This window comes from Fonsecaea monophora (assembly GCF_001642475.1).
Source record: "Fonsecaea monophora strain CBS 269.37 chromosome Unknown Scaff28, whole genome shotgun sequence".
NCBI classification, from domain to species: domain Eukaryota; kingdom Fungi; phylum Ascomycota; class Eurotiomycetes; order Chaetothyriales; family Herpotrichiellaceae; genus Fonsecaea; species Fonsecaea monophora.
In genome coordinates this window covers 215,444-241,265 of record NW_019173959.1, presented here as the reverse complement: position 1 = coordinate 241,265, position 25,822 = coordinate 215,444, and the positions used below count along the sequence as shown (strand labels likewise).

At 52.4% G+C, this 25,822-nt stretch overlaps 8 protein-coding genes across 8 annotated transcripts; 5 read left to right on the top strand and 3 right to left on the bottom strand.

Annotated features, from left to right (window-relative positions):
• Positions 1–1,959: 1,959 nt before the first annotated feature.
• On the top strand, positions 1,960–4,634 carry AYO21_04831 (hypothetical protein; the record flags this gene model as incomplete). Its single annotated transcript, XM_022654802.1, has 6 exons — positions 1,960–2,133; positions 2,182–2,279; positions 2,332–3,184; positions 3,239–3,257; positions 3,316–3,448; positions 3,509–4,634. 6 exons carry the CDS (start codon positions 1,960–1,962, stop codon positions 4,632–4,634), a joined length of 2,403 nt encoding a protein of 800 aa, XP_022512941.1.
• A 331-nt stretch (positions 4,635–4,965) lies between these two features.
• On the bottom strand, positions 4,966–6,697 carry AYO21_04830 (hypothetical protein; the record flags this gene model as incomplete). The annotated part of the gene is made up of 4 exons (XM_022654801.1): positions 4,966–5,832; positions 5,895–5,997; positions 6,062–6,324; positions 6,389–6,697. The coding sequence occupies 4 exons, from the start codon at positions 6,695–6,697 to the stop codon at positions 4,966–4,968; spliced, it is 1,542 nt and encodes a 513-aa protein (XP_022512940.1).
• Positions 6,698–7,312: 615 nt separating this feature from the next.
• Positions 7,313–8,157, top strand: AYO21_04829 (hypothetical protein; the record flags this gene model as incomplete). The annotated part of the gene is made up of 2 exons (XM_022654800.1): positions 7,313–7,881; positions 7,953–8,157. The coding sequence occupies 2 exons, from the start codon at positions 7,313–7,315 to the stop codon at positions 8,155–8,157; spliced, it is 774 nt and encodes a 257-aa protein (XP_022512939.1).
• Positions 8,158–11,658: 3,501 nt separating this feature from the next.
• On the top strand, positions 11,659–13,446 carry AYO21_04828 (hypothetical protein; the record flags this gene model as incomplete). Its single annotated transcript, XM_022654799.1, has 1 exon — positions 11,659–13,446. One exon carries the CDS (start codon positions 11,659–11,661, stop codon positions 13,444–13,446), a length of 1,788 nt encoding a protein of 595 aa, XP_022512938.1.
• Positions 13,447–14,720: 1,274 nt separating this feature from the next.
• On the bottom strand, positions 14,721–16,498 carry AYO21_04827 (hypothetical protein; the record flags this gene model as incomplete). Its single annotated transcript, XM_022654798.1, has 2 exons — positions 14,721–16,214; positions 16,265–16,498. The coding sequence occupies 2 exons, from the start codon at positions 16,496–16,498 to the stop codon at positions 14,721–14,723; spliced, it is 1,728 nt and encodes a 575-aa protein (XP_022512937.1).
• Positions 16,499–16,978: 480 nt separating this feature from the next.
• Positions 16,979–18,121, top strand: AYO21_04826 (hypothetical protein; the record flags this gene model as incomplete). Its single annotated transcript, XM_022654797.1, has 1 exon — positions 16,979–18,121. The coding sequence occupies one exon, from the start codon at positions 16,979–16,981 to the stop codon at positions 18,119–18,121; it is 1,143 nt and encodes a 380-aa protein (XP_022512936.1).
• A 2,909-nt stretch (positions 18,122–21,030) lies between these two features.
• AYO21_04825 (hypothetical protein) lies at positions 21,031–23,531 on the top strand (the record flags this gene model as incomplete). Its single annotated transcript, XM_022654796.1, has 3 exons — positions 21,031–21,138; positions 21,197–21,781; positions 21,843–23,531. The coding sequence occupies 3 exons, from the start codon at positions 21,031–21,033 to the stop codon at positions 23,529–23,531; spliced, it is 2,382 nt and encodes a 793-aa protein (XP_022512935.1).
• A 675-nt stretch (positions 23,532–24,206) lies between these two features.
• Positions 24,207–25,376, bottom strand: AYO21_04824 (hypothetical protein; the record flags this gene model as incomplete). The annotated part of the gene is made up of 1 exon (XM_022654795.1): positions 24,207–25,376. One exon carries the CDS (start codon positions 25,374–25,376, stop codon positions 24,207–24,209), a length of 1,170 nt encoding a protein of 389 aa, XP_022512934.1.
• Between the last annotated feature and the right edge of the window lie 446 nt (positions 25,377–25,822).

Here is a 25,822-nt window from a genome sequence, read left to right as displayed (position 1 = left end):
GCTAGCTAGCTAGTTAACTAGTCGGTGAGGGTCTATCTATCTATTAGCTAGCGCTTATATATATACTTTGGTACCTCAGGCTGCATTCCGACCACTGCGAGAGATACGCCAGCTAGCGTGGCCAGCCAGATCGAGCCAGGAAACAAGCAAGCCACCCATCTATCCATCCCTCGATCTATCTATATAACGCGACTGAGCGCCTCACCCAAACCCCCAGGTCAGGTCAGGTCAGGTCATGTTCGCCAGTCCGTCCCTCCCTGCTTTTCCCCGGAACCCGGGGGATGACTGTACATAAGTCTGGAATGCCTGATATTCCTGCCCATGGGGTTGAGTCGGCTATTGGTAATAAACCTCCAATGTTGCTGACGGGCTGCATACGAAGTACAGCCTCGTTTGCTCCTCTCGTTCGTTTCATCTTGGAAGCTCGGTCTCCGATTGGTGAGCGGCCAGCAGGGGTATATACATGTACAGTACCTCGTACCAGGTCCTCACTCACTCACTCGCACGTATGTATGCACGTAAGTATGTCCGCACGGCTGACGTCCACTTCCCGAATTACTCTACAGATAACAAATCAGGTTCCAAGCCCGCGGCCCTGAGCTCTGAGCAAAGCGTGCTAAGATCTCCAGAAGAGAAGAGAGAATTACTCGAACGAGTAGTACCCACATCCACATCCACTTCCACTTCCACGTAGGGTGTACCGTGGACCTCGTCTCGAGTATCGCGTATCGTGTACCGGGTATGTACTTGTCCGTGTTCGCGTACGGGGATTATGATATCACGATATCGTGATGCCCAGGTATTTATATCAGATGTACAAGTACGAGATACTGCGGATACAGATATCGTTAGAGATACAGACACCGGGGTTAGGGTTGGGGTTGGGGTGCACGGAGGGTTGTTATATGAATGATATGACCCAGGTACCCAGTAGGCAGCAAGCAGCAAGCAACGAGTGGACTGACTGATTGACTGTTTACCTACATTCAGGCCCTCCCCCTTTCTACGCTACATGCCACACCACAGACCACCACAGACCACCAAACTGAATAACAATAAAGCAACACGCACGCATCGACGGAGAGTGAAAAGGGAGCAGGGGAAGATTTATGAAGCAAGGCCTCCAAAATAGAAATTGGCATGCTTCTGTCTCTATCTCTGTCTCTGCCTCGAGCAGATATTGCGCGACCAAGTCAGACTCGAGAGGAAGAAAGTACCCGGATGTCCAGACGTCATGCACACATCCTCTGGACAGATACCATGGACAGACCAGACATCGTGAAGTTCAAATACTATCCTTCTTGATGGAACACCATATATTATACCGAGTATATGCCCCGAACCGAGTTTCGTCCATTGCCATTTTTGTTCAGGAAAGGGAGCGAGGCCGCTTTACTCGGGCACGTGACGGAGCATCGAGGAGGCCCAGCAGAGTACGGGCGACCCGTCAGCCGAGAGCTCATTGGGGCCCATTATCCCTGCCCGTGATGAGTCAGCGGAAAAGCAGCTGTAGAGATATCCGAAGAAGTGAAGCACGATTTCCGGCGGCCTCAGTCCCAAAACCCTGCCCGCGCAATTGAAGGGAGAGGGACAGCAGTGTCGGTGTGAATCGGCCCGTGACGGACAATCCAATCCAACAGCGAACTAGTTGCGTAGCTGCGTTTCACTCTGTCTCGAGCTTTCCCCTCGTAGGAAATACAACTTTGACTTGCTCTTTAGTCGGGGGGGGTTGGGGCTGTACCTTGAGCCACGCCGTGCCAGGTAAAGCACGAGGACGATGCGGGGTTGTGGGGAGGGGAAGGGAAGGAGGACCGTGGACCCCCAGACCCCGAAGCCTCGTCGCCTGGTTTTCAACTGTTGCTGTGTACCTCGTACTTGCTGCATTCTCCTCCGCTCTCCTCGGTGCAGTCAGACTAACTTGTCTTTGCGCTTGATATCCAGATAGAGTCGCCATCGCACATGTCTACTGAACGATCACTGTCGCCACTTGTTGGATCGCCGGCAAAACCAGCTTCCCAAGCCCATGGAGAGTCAGATCCTCGGCGCTCATCTACTAGACAGAAGAAACAGAAGAAACGCTCCCCACGGCGGGCGTCCATAGCCTGTGTGGCATGTCGAAAGAGGAAAATCAAGGTAAGTCCACAACGTCCAGTCCATCCTCTCTGCTTATTCTCCGCCTAGTGCGATGGGGATCCCAATAAGAAAGGCGAGCCGTGCCTGCAGTGTAAGCACCTCAATCGACCTTGCATATTTCGCATGGACGATCGACGCAAGATGAAGTAAGGAGCACATGTTCTCTCACCATATGGTCGTGAATTGACGCAGGCACAGCTCAACATCAAAAGCCTACATAAAGCGCCTCCAAGATCGCCTTGCGGCATTGCAGGGGAGCCAGGGCAATCCTTCTCCCACAAGGGAAGACGACGATGGCAGCTCTTCCGGATCTGGACCGCAGCCCACTCATGCGACGTTTGAGGACGTCAGAGTCTCGCTCGGCGACGGACCTACACAAGCTATACCTGCCCCGTCTGACGCCGACAATGTCTTGCGTGGCTGCTCGAACGTGATCAGAGAGCAAGACCCATTCGCAGGCATCTCGAACTATCAGATGATGGATTGGCAGTTTGACATTTTCGACCTGGACCCCGTACAGTCCACCAACGATCAAGGCACTCGCAGTGGCGCGCCACCGAAGTCCATTGAGGCGAGGAACTACATGATCAGCCAGCTGTATGCGGCGATGGGTCAGCTTGATGGGGATGAGCCTGGACAAATCATGAATCTGAACATCACCTCTATTCTCCCACCCTCGTCGCCCGAACCGCTTGAATCGGCAACACAAGCTCTTGAGGAGCTGGCCGATTCCAAGGACGTGCAGAAACATCTCCTGGATCTCTATTTCATGTACCCCGATCCCCTGCTACAGGTGCTGCTGAAAGAACCATTCATGTCTGTCTACGCTGCCGGGGTGAAGACGCAGTATTTCTCAAAACTTCTCCTCTACTCTGTTCTTCTGAACGCCTTGCGACTTAGCAGCGATCCCTCAATCCGTAATTTAGATCGAGTCTACCTGAAGAGAGTGAGAGAGGAGCTCGTCCTTGAGATGGAAAACCCAACGATATCTACAATTCAAGCTTTGTGCATCTTTGCTGATTATCGTGGTTCGGGCTTAGGCCATGATAAGGTGCGTGTGAAAGCCGTCAGATCCATTGAAGACCTCATCTAACCCTGACTTCAGGCATGTCTACTTTACGCGGGTAGGTGAGAGCTCCAGCGCTGGACACGGGTCGGGATGTCTAAACGTCTTACTTCCAGGCATTGCTTTTCGAATGCTGTATGACCTCGGTCTGAACCGCGACGGCACCGACTTGCTCGCACTCGGGTACATCTCAGAACGTGACTTGCAAGTCCGTCACGACGTGTTTTGGGGCTGCTATGTATATGATAAGTACGTGTAAACTGGACTGTCGATGGGGGCTGAAACCGGCTATCTAATGCTTCATTTCAGGTTCTACAGCATTTACCTAGGGCGTCCAAGTACCGTGAAGCTGGCCGATGCAACGGTGCCGCGGCCATCAAGTAGTAGCGATGACCCTCAGCTTCAGACCCGAGTTGCATGGTGTGATCTTTGCATGATCCTAAGCGATGTCATCGACATGGTCAACTACCCGTCATCTTCGATTTTGTTGCGACACCAGAGCACCATTGCCCGCCTCTCCAGCATGAGCCAACGACTGCTCCAGTGGTTGGAAGCTCTACCGATCTGGATTCGGAGGAAACCAGAATCAGGACATCCTCCTCCTCCTCCAGGCGTATACGCTCTCCACATGCAGTTCTACACCACAATCATCATGCTTCACCGGCCGTTTGCGGCCTACACGGCCCCCTCATCAGGCACCGTTGGGCACCACGGGGGAAAGTCTTTGGGAGGTCACACTCCGGCGCTCTCCAGACAGGTATGCAATGAAAACGCGATTCGATTCTCGAAGCTGCTCTTGGCATACAGGGAACACTATGGCGTCGAGAAGATCTACTCGTCGATGCTGCACATGATCTTTATTGCGGCCACGACGCTCATCTCCCAAATCTCGACCGACACGAACGAGAAAGGGGAGGAAGGCACCGAGAAGAAAAAATGGCTGGCGGTGTGCCTGCAGGCGCTCAACGATTCAACGCCCTCCTTCCACATAGCCGGACGCGTACATAGGGTCATTGCCTCCTTTCTCGAAGGCTGCGGGTACTCGGAGCTTGCTCCTCTCGCCGCCGCCGCCGCCGCCGCCAGTGGTGACACGGATGGGAAAATGCCCGATCAGCAATCCTCGCAGCGACAAGGCGAGGCCCGGAGACTGTCTCGTGAAGTTTTTCCCACCAACTCTTTGGCCTCTGGCTCCTCAGGGAGCGAGGATGTCACTGATACAACCCTCGCCGTCAATGAATACGGGCTCCGCCAGGCCCTTCAACAATATCATGCAACAACAACAACAACAGCAGCAGCAGCAACATATCCCACGCTCGGAGGCATGGAGAGTCTGCTGAACCTTGATTCCTTCCAAACTCAGTCGGTGTTCCCTGATTTCGAAAAGGCCGACGTTGACAGACTAACGGAGCTGGAAATGAACTATCTATGTACTTGAGGCAGTATTGGTATGTCCAGCAACGATAACCTCGGTACCCCTTTTGGAGCGCCCGAAATTGATTCGCTAGGATGTGCACTGATCTAATCTGGTTCTATCTAGTCTCTGCCCTTTGAGTCAAAGTCTTGCTGATAATACCGGGGCTACACATCGAGTCCCTGTATCGCTGATTCCTGGAGTGATTTATGTTGCAACCTTCTCCTGTTCATCTCTACCTCAGATGCAGCATGATTCGCTAGCACTGAAAGAGGGAGGGAATAGACGCGAAAGGAAACGTGATCTCGACAATGCCAGCAGGACTGTGATGGACAGGAATCAAGCTCAATGTTTTTCAGTCAATTAACGACTTAGGATCCCGCCTCTGCAAACCGACATCCAATCCTTCTTGCACGACGAGCCAGCCCGGGCGCAGTCTGTAGCGGTTCGGGTCCACGAGGTGGACCTCAAACCTCCGAAAGAACTCCGGGATGAACTTCGTGATCTCCAACATGGCAATGTTCTTCCCAATGCAAACTCGCGGCCCTCCACCGAAAGCAAAGCTCAAATTCTCCATATATCGCACTCTCTCCTTGTCCGGATCCAGCCAGCGTTCGGGCCTGAACTCATCCGCATCCTCGCCGTAGAACTTCTTGTCCCGATGCACCGTCCAGGCGTTGCACCCGACCACGGTCCCTGCCGGTATGAACTTCCCACATAGTTCGACACCGCCTTCGGGCACGACACGAGGAATCAGTTGCCCGAGAGCAGGGTGGATCCGAAGACACTCTTTGATCAGAGCCTGGAAGTACACCATACTGTTACCTTCCGTCCAGGTGATCGGCTTATCATAGGTTTCATCCAGTGGCCTGGCCTTCAAGACAGCTTTCAACTCCTCCATGAACTGGCGATAACTGCCCTCATGCGTAAGAAGCCGATACACTAGCTCACGCAGCACAATGGCTGTGGTGTCCGAGCCAGCACTGACATTTGTGTTTGCGTACTCGGCCAGTTGCCCGTCGGTCATGATATCGGGGTACTTCTCGCGTGCTTTGATGAAGCGGGTCAGGAAGTCCGGGCTCTTGACGCCATCGTGGACAGTGTGTGCGTGGATCTGCTTCATGGTCCACATGACCACATTGCCTGCGGGTCTGATTTTACGGAGGATGTTCCCAAAGCCTTTGATTCGAAGCCACTCGTCGACCGTGGGGATCTGGCCGACCTGGGGATGCTCTCAGGGAAGCTGTTCAAGAATCGGAGGGGAGTCCTAATAGGAGCACCTACCATGCCGATGTAATCCATCGCTCGCCCGGTGTGATACATCATGCGATCAATATCTTCACCCGAGTCGATGAAACCGAGACGTTTGCTGAACGTGATTTCGCCGCTGCGAGGTGGTCAACCAACCTGACGAGAAGAGAGCGGATTGTCGTAGTTGTGGGGATACCTACATGACATCAAAGGCATACATCTGCAACCATCGTGAAAGGTCACATTCTCTTCTAGGGTCCACAAACCGCTCATTTATCTGCTTCACGAACGCTCGAAACGTGGAATCGATGAGGGGCTCATACTCCACCACAGTACTCATGGCATACGCATGAGCCACAGGACGGCGGATGTGGGCGTGCTTCTCCTCGTCCATGACGGAGGAGAGGTTGTGAATCACTTCGCCCGCTTGGCTCGTCTGGTGTTGCGAGATGTACAGATGGCTCTGGCCCGTATCATGTCAGCGTATTTGTCCGGGGTATACGACCCTGGGAGGGAGCGTTCCTTACCTTCTTGAACACGGGTTTCCACCCATAGATGATGCGGACGGCCTCGGCGTCTCCGACAGAGATGGTGTTCGGTGCCAGACGAAGGAGAGGGGTGTCGTATTGGCGATGGAGCTCATAGTCTTTCTGGGACTTCCTTTGCACACAGTGGATGAACAGCCAGAGATCCGAAATAGACGCCAGAAACGGGCCTGGAATGCCGCGTACACCGGGCTTGTAGCGATTGCGGAGTAACCTGATGAATATTCCAACGAAGATGCAGGGGATCCAGTATTTCTGCAGAAGGGCGAGAATATCATAGAAAAGTGCCATGACTAGAAGTGTAGTCTCCGGGCTCCACCAATTACCAGGGTTTGCTCCAGATGGGAGATCAGGAGGGAACGAACCTCGTGTAAAAACAAATACGGGGGGACTTTGGGATTTTCTCAGATTGAAGGGGTGAAATTATAGGTAGTGAGTGGCATAGAACACACATGTCTTGAGCCTTTCGCAGGCGTGGTGGTTAGGTATCATGTCCCTGGGGTCGTCCTGGAAAAGGGGGCCGGCACGGGGGCGGCAAAGACGGACGGAACGAGAGGACAACAACGGCTGAACACTCACGAAGATGCCGGACCTCCGCTCTTCGGCCCTTGGACGTTGTTCTCAAGCCGTCCCGTCCTGAGGCTGATTCACGCTTCCTGCGGAGATTGTCAATCTCGCGGATTCTGAATAAAAATCTAGAAGCGGGTATTCTTCCGGTGCTTGCTTCCATGTATCCGGTGGTGCGCGACACGCGGAGAAGGCTATAGTGGGTAGGAAGTGCGAGCTGAGCTCGTGGCTCTGTCGAGGGCCAGCTTATAGGCATGCTGGGTAGGTTTTAAGGGCGAGTCTGGCGTTACAGCTTCTACCGTGAGCAATACTCTGTCAAGTGTCAATTCTATCTTCAAGATGTCGTACAGTGACCTGAAAGGCAAGACTTTCATCGTGACCGGCGCGGCCAGCGGCATGGGACGGACGACATGCCTCGCTCTCGCCAAACAAGGAGCGAACGTCGGTCTCCTCGATCTCCGCAAACCCGACGACGTGCTCTCTGAAATTGAGAAGCTCGGAGGCGAGGCCATCTCGCTGGCCTGCAATGTGCAAGACCGCTACGCCGTGGACGAGGCTGTCAAGGCCGTCGTCGACCGGTTCGGTGGCCTGCACGGAGCGGCCAACATGGCTGGCTACGTCGGTAATCAGGGGTTTCATGGCAAAGACAACGCGCTCGATATCATGGACGATGCGTACTGGGATAACATGTTGACGACGAACTTGAACGGGGTAAAGAACTGCTTGAGGGCGCAGTTTAACCATATCAAGGAGGGAGGATCGATCGTCAATGCTGCGAGCATTGCGGGCCAGATGGGCGTCGCGTATAACTCGTGTTATGCTGCCAGCAAGTGGGGGGTCATTGGGCTGTCGAAGAGCGCTGCCCAGGAGGGAGGAGCGAGGGGGATCAGGGTGAATGCTGTTGCGCCGTAAGTTGCGTCCGTCCGAAGCCCGACGAGGTCCTCCTATTCGAGATTATTAATGTCAAGGGAGGATGTAGTGGAGTGGTCGATACTCCTTTGGTCGATTCGCTGGGAAGTGAGAAGGAGGTGTATGACTTCCTGCTCTCGAAGACCGCGCTCAAGCGGATTGCGCAGCCAGAGGAAGTGTCCAAGGTGATCATGTTCTTGTTCAGTGAGGAGGCAGGTTATGTCACAGGCAACGTGGGTCGCATCCTGAACAACGTCGGGCAATGGTGTTGCTAATTGTATGATAGGTGATCAACGTCGATGGGGGGTACCAGTGACCACTCTTTGTGCTCGGAAGGGGATACCCCCTAAGTCGGACCACCTTGTAATGCGCCAACCGTGTAACGCGTCACCGTGGAACGCGCCATCCATTACCCACTACCTTTCATTCCATTCATTCGTACGTACCCAATTACTCTCCTTTTCTTCTCTAGTTATAGAATCATGGCCTCCGAGAACGAGCGAATCCTTCAAGACGCGTTAGACGCGTATCAACGTGGCGACTATCCCTCAATTCGCGCAACGGCGACTGCGTACGGTGTCAGTCGAGACACTCTCGGACGACGATTAAAAGGAGGGCGTACACGAAAAGAAGCAAGAGAAGAGCAATAAACACTATCCCCCGTACAAGAGAACCTTCTTATACGATGGATTATCGACCTAGATATCGCCGGCGCTCCTCCCTCTTTCGCTCAAGTTCGCGAGTTCGCAGGGCTTATTTCTCAGTCCTCAGGAGGAGACTCTTTAATTAGTGTTAATTAGATTAATCGCTTCTTAAATCGTCATCCTAACGTACGATTAAAGGTAGGGAGGAAGATTGAATATCTCCGTGCCGAGAATACTTCCCCTAAAGCCCTTTAAGCCTTTTTTGATTACTTTTTGGCGGTCGTTACTCGATATTCTATTCGTACGATAAATCTCTAGAATTTTGACGAACATAGTCTTAGAATGGGAGTCTATACGAATCAACGAGTGATCGGACGAAGTACTACAAAGCGTTCATATATCAAAAGTCTAGAAAATCGCGATTGGGTTACTATTATCGAAGCCTGTTCTACGGATGGTCGTACGATTGATCCATTAATCCTTTTTAAAGGAAAAGATCTTCAGTCTACTTAGTTTCCACTCAATACTCCTTCGAATTAGCACTTTCGGTGTATAGAGAACGCATTTACTTTAAATCAAGTCGGACTCAGTTAGTTACGAGAGATCTTCCTTCCACAGACTTAGACGAATGATACCGTACGACTTTGTTAGAAACGGCCTTCATACGACCCAGGGCGCGGGGCGCTCAGGAGCAGGTCTGCCGAGGGGCGGCAGCCTGGCAAGGACAAGGCTAAGGTCACGTGCCGCACGTGACTACCAAAAGAGGAAACTTTCGATATGGCGATATGTTGGTATGCTCCCATATCAACATATCAACATACCATTCCCAGTTGCCTATTCGGGACACACCTCACAAGTATATAGCTACGCTCATTACCCTTCCATAGTTACACTCTCTCGTAGCCAACTCATGACATCTACTTCACCATACTGTTCTGAAGTCATCGACTATTCATACCTTGCGTATCCTCGGCCCAGCTCATGCAATACAAGGACTGTGACTGAAGAAGCCTAACCCCGTTAGGTTGATACAGGAAGCAGCTCTGACAGACTTCTTCTTTACGACAACGCCAGCAGTCATATTTCGATCGATTTTATGTACGAATGCTTTATTAATGATGTTCAGTTAGTCTATATACCTTCACATTCATCGCATATCCTTCAACCTCTTAATGTTAGCGTCTTTTCAGTTTTAAAGCGACTATATAGAAAAGAGATCGCTAATTTATCAAGATACAACGAAACGTAACCCGTACAACGCCGTTAATTCATTGAATACTATACAAAAGTAAGAGAACAGGTTCTTATACCTCGATATATCGAAACTGGCTGGAAAGGAACTGGATTATATCCGTACGACCTAAGGAAAGTTCTTTAATCATCGTAGGTCATACAATGTACGGATTAATTAACGATATTACCATAATCACCGTAAATTAAGAAGAGAAAACTCTCTATCAGCGAGTGTATAGCTACACCTTTAAGCGGACGATAATTTCGGACTCAAGCGTACGAAGCCCTTCAAGATATACCTATTCAAAGAGATACTCGATTAGTCATCTAAAAGGTAGTAAAAGTAATTGATCAACTTACTTGGAAATCAACGCAACAATCACTTCAATTAAGTTAATTATCGATCACTCTTCAAGAGAAGACTATTACTAAGCGTACGAAGGTCAAGATTGACTCAAATAAGACCTTCGCTTCTATCGAGGAAATCAAAAAGGCTCAGGACCAGGTAGCTCAACGACAGGAGGAATGGAATAAGATAGATAGAGTAAAAGAGGCTAAATCGACGTTAGATACATTAAGGAAGACTAAATTCGCGAGTCTCTGTACGCAATGGCATATAAACGACGTCGATGGCGACGATAATTGAAATATTGTACAAAAATCTATTTTGTCGCAGTTGGCGCATTACACGGTTGGCGCATTACGGGATGGTCTGACTTATCGGAAGTCAATGACTCTGGCTCTGGCTCTGGCTCTGGCTCTGGCTCTGGCTCCGTCATTCCATCAATATGCAATGAGACTGGAACTGTATATACCTGTACTCGTCATGCGTGGCAAGCACTCCTGACACTCGAGACTCTCTATGGTGATGACATATGCCGTCTCTTTTTCTGACTCATCGTGTGGCCTCCCATTTCTAGTCATTCGCCACTCTACATATGTAGCAGCACCGGTTCCCAAAGGTTGTAGATTTACAGCGGCACGTTGCACGGGCGGTAGAGGTGAAAGAAACGGGGCTATTGCAAACCACTTTGGTAGATTTTTGCTGGGACAAGGCTTGAGAGGCTGAAGGGGGTAATAACAAGTATTACCTCGTACCTTCGTATGCGCGATGCGCGGTGGCGACGCGTGATTGGTCAACCGCTACGACTCACTCACATAGCCTTGCGCGAACCACTGGCCGCGTCGTTGCGTCCCGCGTCCTCAGAATGTGGCGGTTTCTCTCTGGAGCCTTCGATCCCTCGCGCTGACTCACGAATAGGGACCACCAGGGGGAAAAATGGGTAAGTGACATGGCAGGGCAGGGCCTGGCGGTCGATGTTATTGGTTGCTTCTCCTCTCAGACATTCTCTGTTGAATCATCATGGTTGGTTGGTTGGTTTTGGTTGTGAGTAGATAGGTAGGTAGGTAGGCTGCGCCCGAGTTGAGTTGGTGTTGGTGTTGTGTTCCAAGGTTGGTACAAGAAAGAACCAGACAAAGGTGAAGGTAAATAGGTAAATACTGCCCACCCAAATCCCAGGTTCTGGCTCAGGCCGTTAGCCAGGGTCTGGTCCAAAAAAGAAAGGACTGTTGAGGTCCTCCTTTTCTCGTGTAGAGATATTTATAAAAGCGTAGTACCTTACCTTGCCACTCGCTGAAGACATTAGTGACATACACATACGTGCACCAAGTGAAGAGTTGACTCAGTCTCAAGAAACAACCATAACGACGACAACAAAGAAATACAGTCACACACGATTCGGAAATTCACTGTCGGTCGAGAAACATCCAGTCCAGATCCGCATACTCCGTTCTTGTCGACTCACTAGTCCGGACAGTTGACAATTTCCCTCCTCATACATCGCAATCCCACAATCCACAAGACCACGCAAGTCACGGATTCGCAACCAACACATCACCATGACGGTCATCGAGCTAGAATACAGCGTGTCAACACAGAAAAAGTCGACGTCTGGAAAGTCAGCAATGCAGAAAAAGCTGCCACATGAGTATGCAGACGGCACAGTCCACACCCTTTTCGACGATTTTGGGCGGCCGTTCGACATCAGATTGAAGAGAAGCCTTGGAGGAGACAATGGCGAGGGATTCTCGATGGCCTGCGTCTTTCTCGCCGAGTGCGTGCCGGGAGGGCAAGACTCACCGCGGCCGCGTTATGATGGTCCTTTTGTCGTCAAGATCTTTGATCCGCGCTATTCGACCCGGCTGCGTCAAGAATTTGGCGTCTCCGAGTTCGACGAAGACATGCTCAAGGAGATCGCAGAGTCCGCCCACAGAGGCGAACAGGCAGCATTCGAAGACGAAATGACCGAGCCTTTTAACCCCCCACGATGCCTGTCCGAGACAACCCAGGAGATTCTCGACGAGCTAGCACCACCGTGCGTGTTCGGCGACCTCTACAGCCAAGCACTTGCAGATGAATATGTGTTGCAGGCCTTCCTTGCTGACGGGATCCTCGCCACCCGCCCCTCGGATATTGATCGGGAGTTGTTCGTCTGGCTCATGTCACAGCAAATGTTCCGACACGAAGAACAGATGCACAGTTATCTGAGCCGTTTCCCTGATGCACCAGTTGTGCAACTAAAGGAGGTCCTTAAAATTCGGCCCAGGATGCCGGTCAGCTCTTTGGATGACGACGAGCTAACCGCCCTTGCGACATCCATGGGCTTCGGTGCCATTGTTATGGAGATGGTGGATGGACAAACAATGTTGGAACTCCGAGAGCTTTGTATGCTGTCCCCAGAGGAATTCAAAGAGCAGCCGGCCAAAGTTCGAGAATTGGTTCCAACTGGCAGAGAGTCGGCCAGGCAGTTCTTCGAGGACGTCAACAAACTCCTTCGGTTTCCCCTGAGTGTTGGCGTTCAAAGTCGAGACCCCAATCTGGGCAACATAATGTGCAGCCTACTGTCTGATGGCAAAGGGAGGCGTCTTACCTGGATTGATATTGGCCAATTCCAGCCTCTCTTCGGAAAGGAGGTCTGTGCACCTGACACATTCGCGATTACGAGGGATTCGTGCCTTGCCATGTTTGTGGCCAACATCAACGAGCAACAAGAACAGGAAATTTACAGCGATCTGTCCTTCATCTTTCGCAAGGTCGGATACTCCAGCAGCTTGGTGCACGACCTTAAACTCGACCGGTTTCGACAGTGGGGACGCAAGGTGTCAATGACGTTCGCATGGCGAGCTATTATGGAGGATGTTTGCTTTGACGACTGGCAGTGTGGAAGGCCTGTTGCTACACAGCTGTCGATCTGCATTATCCGCATGGCCAAAATGATCATGGAGCAGGAAAAGGGTCGCACAGGAGCTCCAGCAAGAGGCACTCCAGAGCAGCAGGACTGGTTCCATCGTGCTGTGCTCAAGCTGCACTACTTGCTTTGTAGCGAGTCGGCCGATGAACCCTTTGTTACTCCGTCGGGGAGAGAGGCAGCCGCTCGATTTGAGACCATCATGGCGTCAGCTGGGTACCCCGATGGACAAGTGGTGGTGGCCACCCACTCGCAGACTGAACTGAAATCGAAAGACGGCAAACGCACATATCCTTCTGTGGAGGAAGTCATCCTACATGTGGCGGCGACACGAATATTGCCTGTTCGGTTCTGGTCCGCCGATCAGCCCGTCGACTCGGTCATTTCTGAGCTACAGACCCGGTACGACAAGGTACTGAAAGTCAGGCTGCTTGGTTGACACGATTATATCAGGGTAATGCTTAGGAGGCGGGAGGAGGAATATGTCGGCTTGAGGGCGCCCGTCACCATTACGGGACACAAGGCATGCTGCAAGCTTGCTATTCACTCTGGAACGAAAGAATTCGACGTCTCAAGTTGAATTGATTTGAGGACAGAACGCATCATCTCGGAGGAAGTACGGGATTGCCAGAATGACTTTAGAACAGGTCAGGAATCAGCACACATCCCAAGCAATGTCATACTAGCATTGAATCCGAAGGGAGGGATGAGAAGGATTGGGAGTGGAACGCAGGCAGAGACGAACCTCGGCAGGGCCTGGCACCTTCATCTCAGCCCCGCCTCGACATCCTCGCCAACCTGTGCAAAGAGTAGTTTGATAGACCCGGAAACTATTAGACATGTACATAGTTAAATGGACAAATAAATGATATCTACAGAGACGTCACACTGTTTCTCTTATACATAGTGACATCAAAGGGACATTTGTGCAATTTGATATCCAGCTTTCTATATCGGCCTGAAGCGAAGGTGATGGAGTTCGTCCTGAGCGGTCGGCCCTGTTACCCAACTCCGAGAATACAAGATTCGCAGGTCATTGTTGTAATATAGCTATAAAGGTACAATGTATCATTCGCGGTTATCCAGCACAAAAAGACCTCCTATATGATCCTCATCAGTCGTAAAGTGTTGAACGCATGGTCAGCGAGATAGTATGCTTGTATTTCGAAGCTAAATATGGATGGCGACACTGTGTGGACAGCTTCGGCAGCAGGCGCGGCGAGGATTTTGCAAGTGTCGATATTCTGCACCGATGAAGCGGTGAGAACCGATATGACCGCCTAAGAGTTGCCTCTTACCGATGGAGTTTGCGCAATGGCCTGGCGTCATTCTCACGGTAAGTGTTCGCCAGCATCTAGTTGAACATTTGTTCCCTTCTCGAATCCCGCGTGATCTCGGTACGGGTGTCTCGTTGACGACATCAGCGATCGTCGTCCTGAGCTTCGAAGAGTGATACTAGATGGGTTGGCCGCGATGTTGTGTGTATATCGTGGCGTGAACATGACTTGGCAATGCAGGGAGATGTGTTGAATTCGAGAGAAAAGTGGTGACACCAGCAAAGAACTCCAGGGAGGTCCGCAGCAGTTTCGGAGACTGCTGTAGAAAGAGGAAAGACCGCAAGATGCCCGTAGTCGGCGTTGTTTCGACCAAACTTGATGTCTCGGCACCGGTAGATTCTTCGAGCTGATCTCTCTTGCGTAATATTCGGAATTCTCATGATTCGATACCGCGCGCTGCCCTGAAGTCTCGTTGTACGGCGGGTTCCTTGGTAATCCAGAGGCTCGAGATCGAACAGGCCACCATGAGAATTGCGTTGAAAATTGCCATAATATAGAACGGGGCCCCCAAAGACACTTTATCGAACATCAAACCCCCGATTTTGGTGAGTATCAATATTGCAGCACCTCCGTAAAGCGAATATACACCGGCCACAGAGCCCTTCAAGGTTGATAACGAGGCTTCTCCAGTTCCTTGTTGTGTGGCTGTCAGGAGGGGGGCCTCCTCGCTAGGGTGGGCGTCAGCTCCTTGACGGTCGTGCACCAAGGTGTTGGGCGGACCATCTGCTTCTTTGTGTAGTATGCCTTTGCTCAGTGTGCCTAAGCTGCAGACGATTGCGCCAATCTGGCTGATCCCGATGAGGCAAGCAGCGAAGAATGCTGCTGCCCGTTGCGATGTGTTTCTGTCGTCAGGGTCGAATTCGTTGGCGAACAAAGGATACCCGATAATTCCTGCCATTGAAGCCACAAGTAGCGGAATTTCTCTCCTCTTTGATTTGGCTGCCCAGTAGCCAAATATGGGGGCAAAGACAAGTGCTACCAGCTCCGTCACGCCTGTGAGCTCTGCCGCAACGACATAAGCTCGAGGACACTTTCTCTTGATGTCTGGGAGACCAGTTGGATCATCGTTGGAGGCAGGGTCCACACAAAGGCCGGATGACAGAAACGTTGCGTTAACGAGAAGGGGAATGAAAAGAGAAATGCCGACAGATGAAGCGCGGGCCACGAAACCTCCGAGGTATCCGATGCCTATCTCGGAGCGTCTAAATCCTGCCATGATAGCTGTTTGAAAGTTATTCGACATTTGAACGAGTCCGTTGGTGAAGCGTGAGCCCTCTTGGGTACCCTGAGAGGCGTGAGCCTTCGAGCGATAGTCTTCAGTATCACTCTGCAGACGTCGGAGACCAAACAAGCACCAGACAGCCAGTAGAAAAGCCACGGCAGCCACAATGTAAAAACTGTCTTTGAGAGCAGCTTTCTCTCCCACACCTGCGTACTGGAACTTAGCAGGAAGCGGTAGGAAAAGGGTCAGTGCGATCAAGGCACCGCAGCCAGTAAACATGCCCACAAATCCGGCAACTCGACTCGTTGATCCAGCGATGTCTGAGTCAGCGGCTATCGAATCAGCTTTGGTGTTGTGTTGCGAGGTTCTTGACACGAATCTAGCGGGCGTGATCGTCACTTCCGACTCAATTGATGGCCTGGAAGCATGGCCATTTGCCCCAACAGCAGCACCTGCACGCTGACCCTCAGCTGGGACACCTGTAGCCGGTGCCGCAACAGCAGGTAGAATAGCCGTAACCATAGTAGAGGCCGCAGCACCTCCGACACTGAAGAACAACCTGGCCAGCAGCAGCTGAGGATAAACATTTTTAGCTTGGACGAATAACACCAGGGCTAGGCAAATGACCAAATAGCCTGCGACGCAGACCTGTCAAGAATCAGTATCGTGGCTTGCACCTGTGCCAAAGAGGGTCATACAAAGCGTAGGCCCATTCGATCAGAGAGCAAACCCCATAGAGGACATGCTACCAATGCCACGAGTTCATCAGCGAACCCCAGGGTCCCAACGGCATCACCGACGCCATTCTCCTTGCCGATCAGGTCTGTAATAACAAAAGAGACCGAGGAATTGAGAAAGACAAGAAACGCTATGGAAAAGGGACAGACGCCAAGTAGGTACGTCGCTACTTGGAGCTTAGTAGCTGTGAACATTTTGAAGGGGCTGAGAAGACCAACCCCGGAGTGACCTTCAAGACGATGAATGAATCAAAGACAAACCTCCCATCCCTTACACATACATAATGAGATGCGTGTATAGCAGTCAGTGAAACACGAAACAAAGATCAGGGAAGGTTGATGTTGTTGTCATCGATCAGCGAAACCGGAGGGGGCTTTACCGGGCTTGGCACCCTCTCGGCCAGTCGATATCTCTAGTGTAAAGCATATTGCCTCCACACGCTGATCTCGCCTCCCGTGCTCCCGAAGTCCCGTGCCTCCGCATATTGCTGGGCGAATTTGTTTGCTTTCAACATGTGTCAAACAGCACAAACATCCTTGCTGCGGTCTACCCCATCGTGATCAGACTCACCACCTCACAATATCTTCTATTGCATCTCGGACCTACGCACTGACCTGCAGCAGGCCGGCAGGCCCCGGCTCAGCAGCCAGGAGCTGCTTTGGAAGGTCTGGCTCATGGCAGACGCCTCAGACTATCCCGATGACATTCAATTTGCTGGCCTTGTTCAAGCAGCAACTGCAGCGGCCGACGAACAGACTCGCGATCCGTCGTCGCTAGGAAAACGCAAACGAGATGACCATGTCCTTGAAGATGTCCCTAGATTAGACGAAGACGGCGCTGGAGATGCGCCTGATCCCGCTGCATCGAGTCCTCCGCACCTCCAAAGTTCTGCATCTGTCTTGTTCCGAGAACCTTCGTCGAAGAGTAGGAAACACAGTAGGCCACCGCTGGGAAAGGTCTTTGCATCTTTGGAGCTTGCCCCTGAGAATTTCTTGCGGCTTCAGACTGCTGCCAAGGCATTCATGCTGGACGAGGCGCACCCTGAGCGGAGGGAAGTCGTAGGACCCAAGAAAAACGCAGGAGGCTCTGATTTGGCCAAATTAAACTTGTGGAACTGTGTTGAGGAATTCCTCTCCATCCATGGCTATGGCGACAAGTTTTTCGCCCAAGGAGCGGGCGAGGGTATTCCCGGAGCACCTCAAAGAAGCGTATTCTGGCCTCGGGACAGCCAGACCATCATAAAACTAATGATGCCATTAATGAGGAAAATGGTCACCAACGAACGCCAACGGATCTATGCGGCTGCCACCAGGAAACAAGGATCCGCGAAAGAATCAGGTGAGGAGCAGTCACCAGCACCCGTGGACGAGTCCATCATGTCCGACGTCAGGGCTCCTGAGACGAGCTACTCGGACCAAGAGATTGGGTCCCAACCGTCCATACCAGTGCACCAAGATATCCCGAGCTTGCCACCACATGTGTCACAGCCCACAACCACCTTCAAGCAATCAATCGTCCTCCATGTCAACGTGGTGTCAAATACTGGCGGAGCACTGAGACGAGTGATACCACGGTTTAGCTTGACACCAGAAGCAGCTCCCAGCCTGTCAGCTTTACTCGCCGAGGTGGAGAAACGGTACACGCTCCCAGCAAGAACGGGAGGCGCCCCAGGAGTGCAAGGCCGTCCAATCGTCAAGGTGTGGCTCACCGATGGTCTGGTAACGGTGGAAGAAGACGGAGAGTGGATGGTTGCGCTGTTGAGCGCTGGGGTGGTTGACTGGATGGACGGCGAGGTTCGAGTGCTCATCGAAATCTGAGATGGCACAGCAATAATCATAAGTGCCTTGGGGCTCTCAGCCGTCCGTTTCGGGCGCATCAGGCTACCGACTTTGGCAGCTTCACAGCCTCCCTGGTCGGCGAGCTTCCCGAATCTAGAAAAAAGATTCTAGTGCTGAAGTGAGTTCTCGGGCTTTAAAGATGGCGCCACATGAATCCCGAAGACAGGGACAGCGAACAAGTGTCGCAGCCTAATGCAAGCCTCGTTCCTAACGCTGAGGCTTTTCCAGCAACACGGCATCTCCCAAGAGCTCCCAAAATGTAAATCTGCATGTGGCCCTTGACTCGACTTGTGTGCTTGTTTACAGACCATGGGCCGATCGACATTTGCCTTGCCTCTTTCTGCTGTACCTTGGAGCACGAGCTGCACCTTGGGTCGACACAGAAAATGCTCCGGCAGTGGTGGCGACCGTTGACCGCCGTGTCGATGGCAGGGGTTAGCTAAGCTTGCCTTCCAATGATATAGGAGGACCCCGGCTTATCTGAGCCCGTTTTAACCAGACAAGCAGAGGGCATGTCGTGCTAAGGCGACACTTAGGCGCAATTCTCCTGTGTTGCTCCTGAAAAAATTAACATTAAACAATGCTAATCTTTCTGCACTCTCTCTGTCAGCCAGTCACGCCAGTCAACGCGTCCAGGCACCGATGCAGACTCGAAGATCGCGGCCATGTTGCGTATCGAGCTCAGCATCCATCCTTCCCTTGTCTTTACGTACTTGTGTCGGTCTAACAACACAGCTAAATCCGACAGCTCACCTGCTCCAATCTTGCCGGGCACGTTTGACATAACATCACAGAACACTACTGGTGCCAGTCGCCGTACGGGTCCAGCAACGTGTACTCGACAGTAGGTGGCGAGTAGCTATTACGAGCACTGTGAGCAATTCCGTGGTCCGAAGCAGTGGGGCCCAGGTGATAAGTTTCAGGACATTGGGATAGGCTCGGGCGCTTCTGGTTACTGTGAAATTGTAGGGTGTAGGGGACTGGGAAGAGGCCCGGCCACCTCGTCTACGATTACGAGGATGTCGCACCACGCCCCAGTCCTGGTCGATTTGCAAGGATCATGTAGCGAGCACCCAACGGAGAAAGCACGAACTGGTGGTAGAGACAGAAGTGGCCGAAAAGGGGGGTGAACAGGGTCCAAACCGCACTGCATTTTGCTATTCGCATCATCCCCATGTAGCATCTGACTCTCGTACCCTGCAGCACGGGCGGGCATTATTGGTTTTTTTTCCCTCCTCGATGCGGGGGAGCAAAGTCACCAACTATAATTATGCTTTTGTAACTGTCGGCTCGCCTTTACATTTCCTATCCATCGCTCCAATCGGGCATCAGCACGCGAGAGACGGTGCAACTGTTGCCTGTGTGTCGGGTCTCGGGAGCTGTTGCTTAGGACGAACACGAGGCGACAAGCGATGGAAGGAGAGGACTTAGGACGAGAGAGGAGAGGTTGGACGCTGATCGTTGTCCGAGACGGAAGGGATGACCACTGACCCGGTGAGGTGGCAATTGTTGCACTCTTCGAGGTCGAAGAGGGCCGAGAGGGCCTAAATGGGAAGTGATGCGCTGGTCGCTTGATGGGGGAACGAAGCGAGAGAACTAATCTGGAATTCGCCAAAGGTCGGCACATCGGCCTCACTGTAAAGAAATTGAACCCTTTTCGAGCGTCTGCTTGCTGGCCGGGGATCCAAGATAGGAAGCGAGAGACCAAAAAGACAAGTTCATGAAGGGCGGTAAATGGATGCGGTTTGTCGGACGAGCGAGTCGGTACATGTGTGGTAGGAGGTTACAGAGGGTATCCTTGCTGCATTGCAGTGAGATACATACCCTGGATGTCACTCAGCCAGGCACTCATTGGTACAAGTGGTACATTGGAGGAAGGGGGGGGAAGCTGGCGCCGGGGCTCGTGGAACCCAGTCCTTGAATGCGAACTTGGGAAGGTCCCTGTTGGTCGGACTCTTTTGGCGAGACGCACGAGGCCAATGCAAGGCAATTGTTGAGCTGGTTGGCCAGCAGGGATAACTGGGAGGGAAGCCTAACGAACCCATGGGTGCCCACCAAGTGCTATCAGGCGCCTCTAACTGCAAACACAGGTCGGATCTACACTGGACGGACTTTGAGCTCGGGACGATCGCGACCCCCGATTCAAAAGTGGAGGCATCTTCACGTCAGAGCCTCCCTTTCCTGGCCCCCCACCAAGAGCACCCCAAGCACCCCCCGGGCATAGCGTCTCCTAGAGCTCCGACAGGCACTGGCGCCTCAGTGGCTCGCCAAAACGACAAGCCGGACAAGCCTAAAACTCCACCTTTCACATCATAGCTCTGTACGAGTAGCTAAAGACTCAATACCCAAGAAAACCACCAAAACAACCACCACCACCACTACGTACTTGACCTTTTGCTAACCCTCTAACCCTTCAGAAACACAAGCTGGGAGCTTGGACCGTGTTCTTGCTCAAGCTCTCCAACGTCCATGAACAAGCTTATTGGGGGTTTCCTCATCCCGTCTCCTCCTCGTACGTCCTTGGTCGCCCTGTCGCTGTCCAACCCCCGCCCCCGTCGCTCATTGCCCTTTACTGTCAAATTCCCAGCTGCTGCAGAGCAAGCCTCATGCGCAATTGAACATCGAGTCTATTTCCCAATACCAGAGCTGGTCATTGAATCGAGACTCGTCCTCACCGCCAAGCTACTTTTTTACGTGTTGCTCTGGAGCAACGCTATCAGAATTGAAAGATATCTTTTATCCTTACCTACTCTTTTCTCCTCCTCACTTCACTTGTAAATACTACCCCCTTTTTATCCCTATACTTTTGCCAGGGATGACACATAGAGACGATTGCACCACGGCCTTATAGCTCTAATCTCCCTTTCGCTGTTATCTTCCTCCCAACCATGAGACGCATTCAGGGTCGCGTGACGCGCGATGATATTCGCTCAGCAGGGCTGAGGCGATGGGATGGTCGAGCTCGAGTCACAACAGACTGGGTTAATCTTTTTCACGTATGTGCTCATTCTAACCACGTCCTCGCACTAGACACTCATATGTCAACTCCTTTAGGAGCCTGAGCTATGCTGGCCAACAGGTGACTGTCTTGTCTACTTGCGCGAACAGGGCCAGTCCAGTCGAGGGCCTGCTTTTCGAGTCCATACGGCGTTCCTCAAAGTCAGAGGGTTCGAATCCCTGGTGGACCGCTGTGTGATGAGGAACTCGATTCATGCGGCAGTGCAATGTGTCCTGCCCAATTGTGCAGGGTGCGACCCCCAGGAATCATTACACGAACTGTATATCCCGGCGCCTCATGGGGCGAGCCTTGAGGATATCTTCAACCATCACATTACGACACGAAATTTCTTCGCATGGCTCTACAACCGACCACTGGCTGGCCGCACACTGGGGTCCGCTTTGGCTGCGCTGAAGAAGAGGGTCGATGTCTATCGGCCTGATGATAGCTCCCAGAATAAGGTCGAAGTGCTGTCGTTCGCCGAAAATCAAAGGTATCTGGACTTCCGGGAGTGTGTTGATCATGCTCTGGCAGCTCTTTCATTGGCCGAAGCTCTTCAGGTCGAGGATCTTTGGGTCGATGCATTTGCCCATTGTGTGGGAATGAGTCACCGTGGCCTTCGCTCAAGCATCGAGTATGCAGTGAGTCAACCTCCTTTTTTTGCCTTCTTTCTGCCTACGATCGAAACTAACCAAATATTAGGGCTTGAGTGCAAAGTCCAAGACACTCGTCAATCGCGCGAGACTGGAGATGGACATCCGACTGGACAGGGTCAACAAGTCCGTCGTGACCTTCTTTGAAAACGACGTCTCGGGAAGCTTCCTCGGTCTACCACAACCAGCGCGAGATCACCTCAATAAATTCCGAGCATTCCTCAAGTCATTCTACCAGGATCGCTACGGCTCTTGGCCTCCTAACCGTTTCGAAGAAGAGGTCATTCAGCAAACCATATACTCAACGATGTTCTCGGATTTCAAGAACCTCTATCAGCACCTAGTCGACCCTGAGTCCACAGTGGATATGGTAGAGAACGACATCTCCAAGACTGGTGGTGTGTGTACTCTTCAGAACATCCAAGCTTTTGACAAAAAGCACTCTTACGAACCCCTTACTCAACCACTACCTCTCCTACCTGAGCCATTGGAGGCTAGCTCGAGTCCACGCCCTAAGCTTCAGCGAAGACTGTCTTGGAATCCAATCCAAAAACGCAAGGCGCTCAAGGAGAAACGAAAGGCGCATGACAAACGCGCGTTGATTGGTGCCTCCAATCGAGATCTATTGGTCATGGACTGTCCCTTGGTCCGCAAGTACTCTGAGTTCGAGGAAATGACCGTCGATGATGATCTTGAAGGGCTCTCTGCTATAGAGGGCCGCAAAGTGAGATGGATCCTCGTCTATGCTGTCCTCCAAACTTTCCATTCAATCGCCCAGCCCCCGAAGGAAGTACGCAACACCTCTAATCTAACATACTCCCTCTGCTGTCAGCCTCCAAAACAGAAGCCGTGGCAAGAAACACCATTACCCCAGGTCCGTACTTTGAACAAGAAGAAGTCTCAGCTGGCTCCCGACAATGGCTATTCACACACCAATGCGTCGTCTTCTTCGCTCGGCGAGACACTGACAAGAGGAAGATCGGCGAAGCTCCGTCGGCGCACACTCCCTGCGAACCTCCCGGGGTCTCTGATGGCCTCCCTGTCTACCAGAACACCGCCCGCCTCCCGCTCCGCCTCACTCCGAAGATTAATCTCTCGTGGAGGTCAGACCAACAGGGACGAGATGCCTCCCAAACGCCCCTCATTCTGCGAGATATACGTTGAAGGCTACGGAAATGGTCTGAATGAAGTTGCTCGTGATGTCGCTTCTTCTACGCTAGCGGAGCTGACCGCCGAACCCGAGCCGGTCATTCAAGAGGATCAGCAAGAACCGCACGAGCTTCAGGGCGACATCGTCCATGAAATGGCAGCTGACAACACCGAGGACTTACCTCCGCTACCACCATCGGAAACCTCAGGTACAACACCTCCAAGCATGTCTCGCGAGTCTTCCAATTCTTCGGTCAGCAGTGCCTCCTCCCACGGCAACGAGGACGGTGATGTTGCGCCCGTCACATCGACGGGCAGTGCGGCATGCACACTCGAAGAGATTCTGAGCTCTACCAGTCTCATCAAACGTCGAGACGGCATCAAAGACGACTTGGCTTGCACCACAATCAGACGGCGACCGCAGTCGCTCGTACTTCGAGGCACAGTTCCTCGTATTAACATCATCAACAGTGACCGGTACGATCCAGACCTCGAATTGCCGTATGTTCACTTCAACACACAAACCTGGGACATGATCCTGGCACAAAGACCAATGACTGCGCCCGGTCCGACGGCGATTGCTGCGTAAAACCTGACGATTTTCTTACATCTACCATAGACAACCACCAGACCTTACAGCCACATCTCCGGCTTACAACTACGTCACTTGATAATATGGCCAGCCAAAAGCGAAGGCAGGCGTCGCATCACATGCATATGGGATGGGATTTCTTCCAAGGAAGAGGAGGGATATAATAATGACCACGAATCTCATTTTTGTTTTCACCCCCACAAAAAGACCGTGCATGACCCTTGGTCCCTTTGGGTGCCTTGTACCTTGTAGGCAAGGCAAGGCGAGGCGAGGCGACGTGTGGGATTCAACTACATACCTACGAGTTAATCATCGCGGGCGTTGTTTGTGTATTTACGATTTTTCGATATCGATACCCTTGGGCGAGGCGAGAGAGACAGAGCGGGTCAATTGTGACTATGTGAGGTCTCCGCTACACATGCATCCAGGATAGTTGTTCTTTTTTTCGGCAGGAAAGGCGTGAGCAGGAAAGCATCCTCCTCGCGTGCGTGCGTGCGTGCGTTTTCTCGGAATACATGTAGCGAAAAGCAATGCCAAAAATCATAAATTTGATTTTCTCAATTTCTAGATTCGTCTCAAAGGGAAGGAAGGGTCATGATTTGGTGAGAGGTAGTCTTAGAATGGATTCGAGGGACTATCCAGCGATAGAGTTCATCCAGGTCCAGCTGCAGCTCACCTCGTCTCTCCCCATGCGTCGTCCAAATCCGCTTGTGTGACTTGATATCCCCACTGTAGACAAGTCTGGTGTATGACCGGACTGACTCTGCGTTCATGTTGGACGTCACTATCCTCGTCATCGTCGTCAAAGACACTGCGCACGCCCATCTCGACGTACTTCTTCAGCAGCATCCTCTTCCACCTGCCCTTGGGGCCGACACACCTCAACCACCGACCGACCTGCCTCTCGTCCTCGCCGTCGTCGAGCCGCCGCCCGAGCCAGAACCGGATGTACCACTCGAACCAGCCGCGCGCGTCGTGCCGGAAATTGATCCACCCGGCGTCTTCCCACTGCGCGAGCGTCTGCCCGCACGCACGGCCGTGGCGGTTCAGCTCGGCGTCGTAGCTCGGAGAGGTGAGGTATTTCTGCGCGGGCTGCAGCTGCGCGAGCCACGGTCCCGGCAGCGTCGACAGGTGGTCGTCCACGAGGGTCACGCCTAGCGTGCGGCTAAGCCAGGGAGAGAAGAAACTGCCCCCGAAGGCGCCTTCAAGGAGGATGGACAGCGGGGATTTGTTGGGTCGGAAGGCAGGGTGTGAGACGAAGTGGTAGTTGTCTGTTTCAGGGTCCTGCGTTGGAAGAGGTGACGACGGAGTCCAGGAGTTGTAGTGCTGTAGTAGAGAGGGGAGGGTGGTGGGTAGAGATAGAGACGACGAGAGGGGGTTCAAGGTTGAAGGAGACGAGTTGGCGGCAAGGGGAGCCCTTTGAAGATGGTCATGATGACCAGAGCGCCGGGCGCTACGAGCGCCTCGTCTACTCTTCGATCGTCGCCATGAGCCATTCCCATGGTCATCATCGTCTCCCACGGCAGTATTTCTGTCGGCGACAGCGCCGTTGGTGTTCTCATCCTCGCGGTAAGACAAACGGCCTCCCGCCGCCGCGGCCGCGATGCGCGCAGAAGCCCTGGGCGCCGTCCTCAGGAGTCCCGGGCTCGGGTTGGGATTGGGACTGGCGGCTCCTCTCTGCCTCTTTGCCGGTGGCATCCTTGCCTCTCCTGCCGCCGCTGCACGCTTTTGTCCCGTCCTTCCCTTCGAGGGCAGCAGGTTGAGCGACTCGAGCAGTTTCTGCTTCTCCTGCATGTTTGCAAGGCGCGTAGCCTCCAGGTCAATGTCAATTCCGGGACCCATCGTAGTTAGTGGAGCACCACAACAGACCACGACGAGTAGGCACTCAAAGGGCAAATGTAAATGTTTGTGTCTTGTTTACGGAATTGTCATTGTCCATTGTTCATTGTCGCGCACTGCCACCCTCGACGCGGTGGTGGTGGTGGTGGCGGTGACATGGGCCATGACGTCACCAATTATAGAAACAAAACACGCCCGGTCTTTGCTTCATTGTTTAGCTTCACATCTTGCCCAGTCAGTTCCGCATGGCGAACATCCAACACCCGCTGACTCCACCATCTCAAGCCATGGCTCAGGGCAACCTCCCAAGCATCACCCCAGACGAGGTCTACGACATCAATGATGATTCCTGATGCGAGAGTTGCGAAATTTGCGGTCACGTCGCATCGATGCTGAGAAGAGATTCCAGCACACAGCCTACGAGTTCTTTGCCACGGCCCTCCCACTTC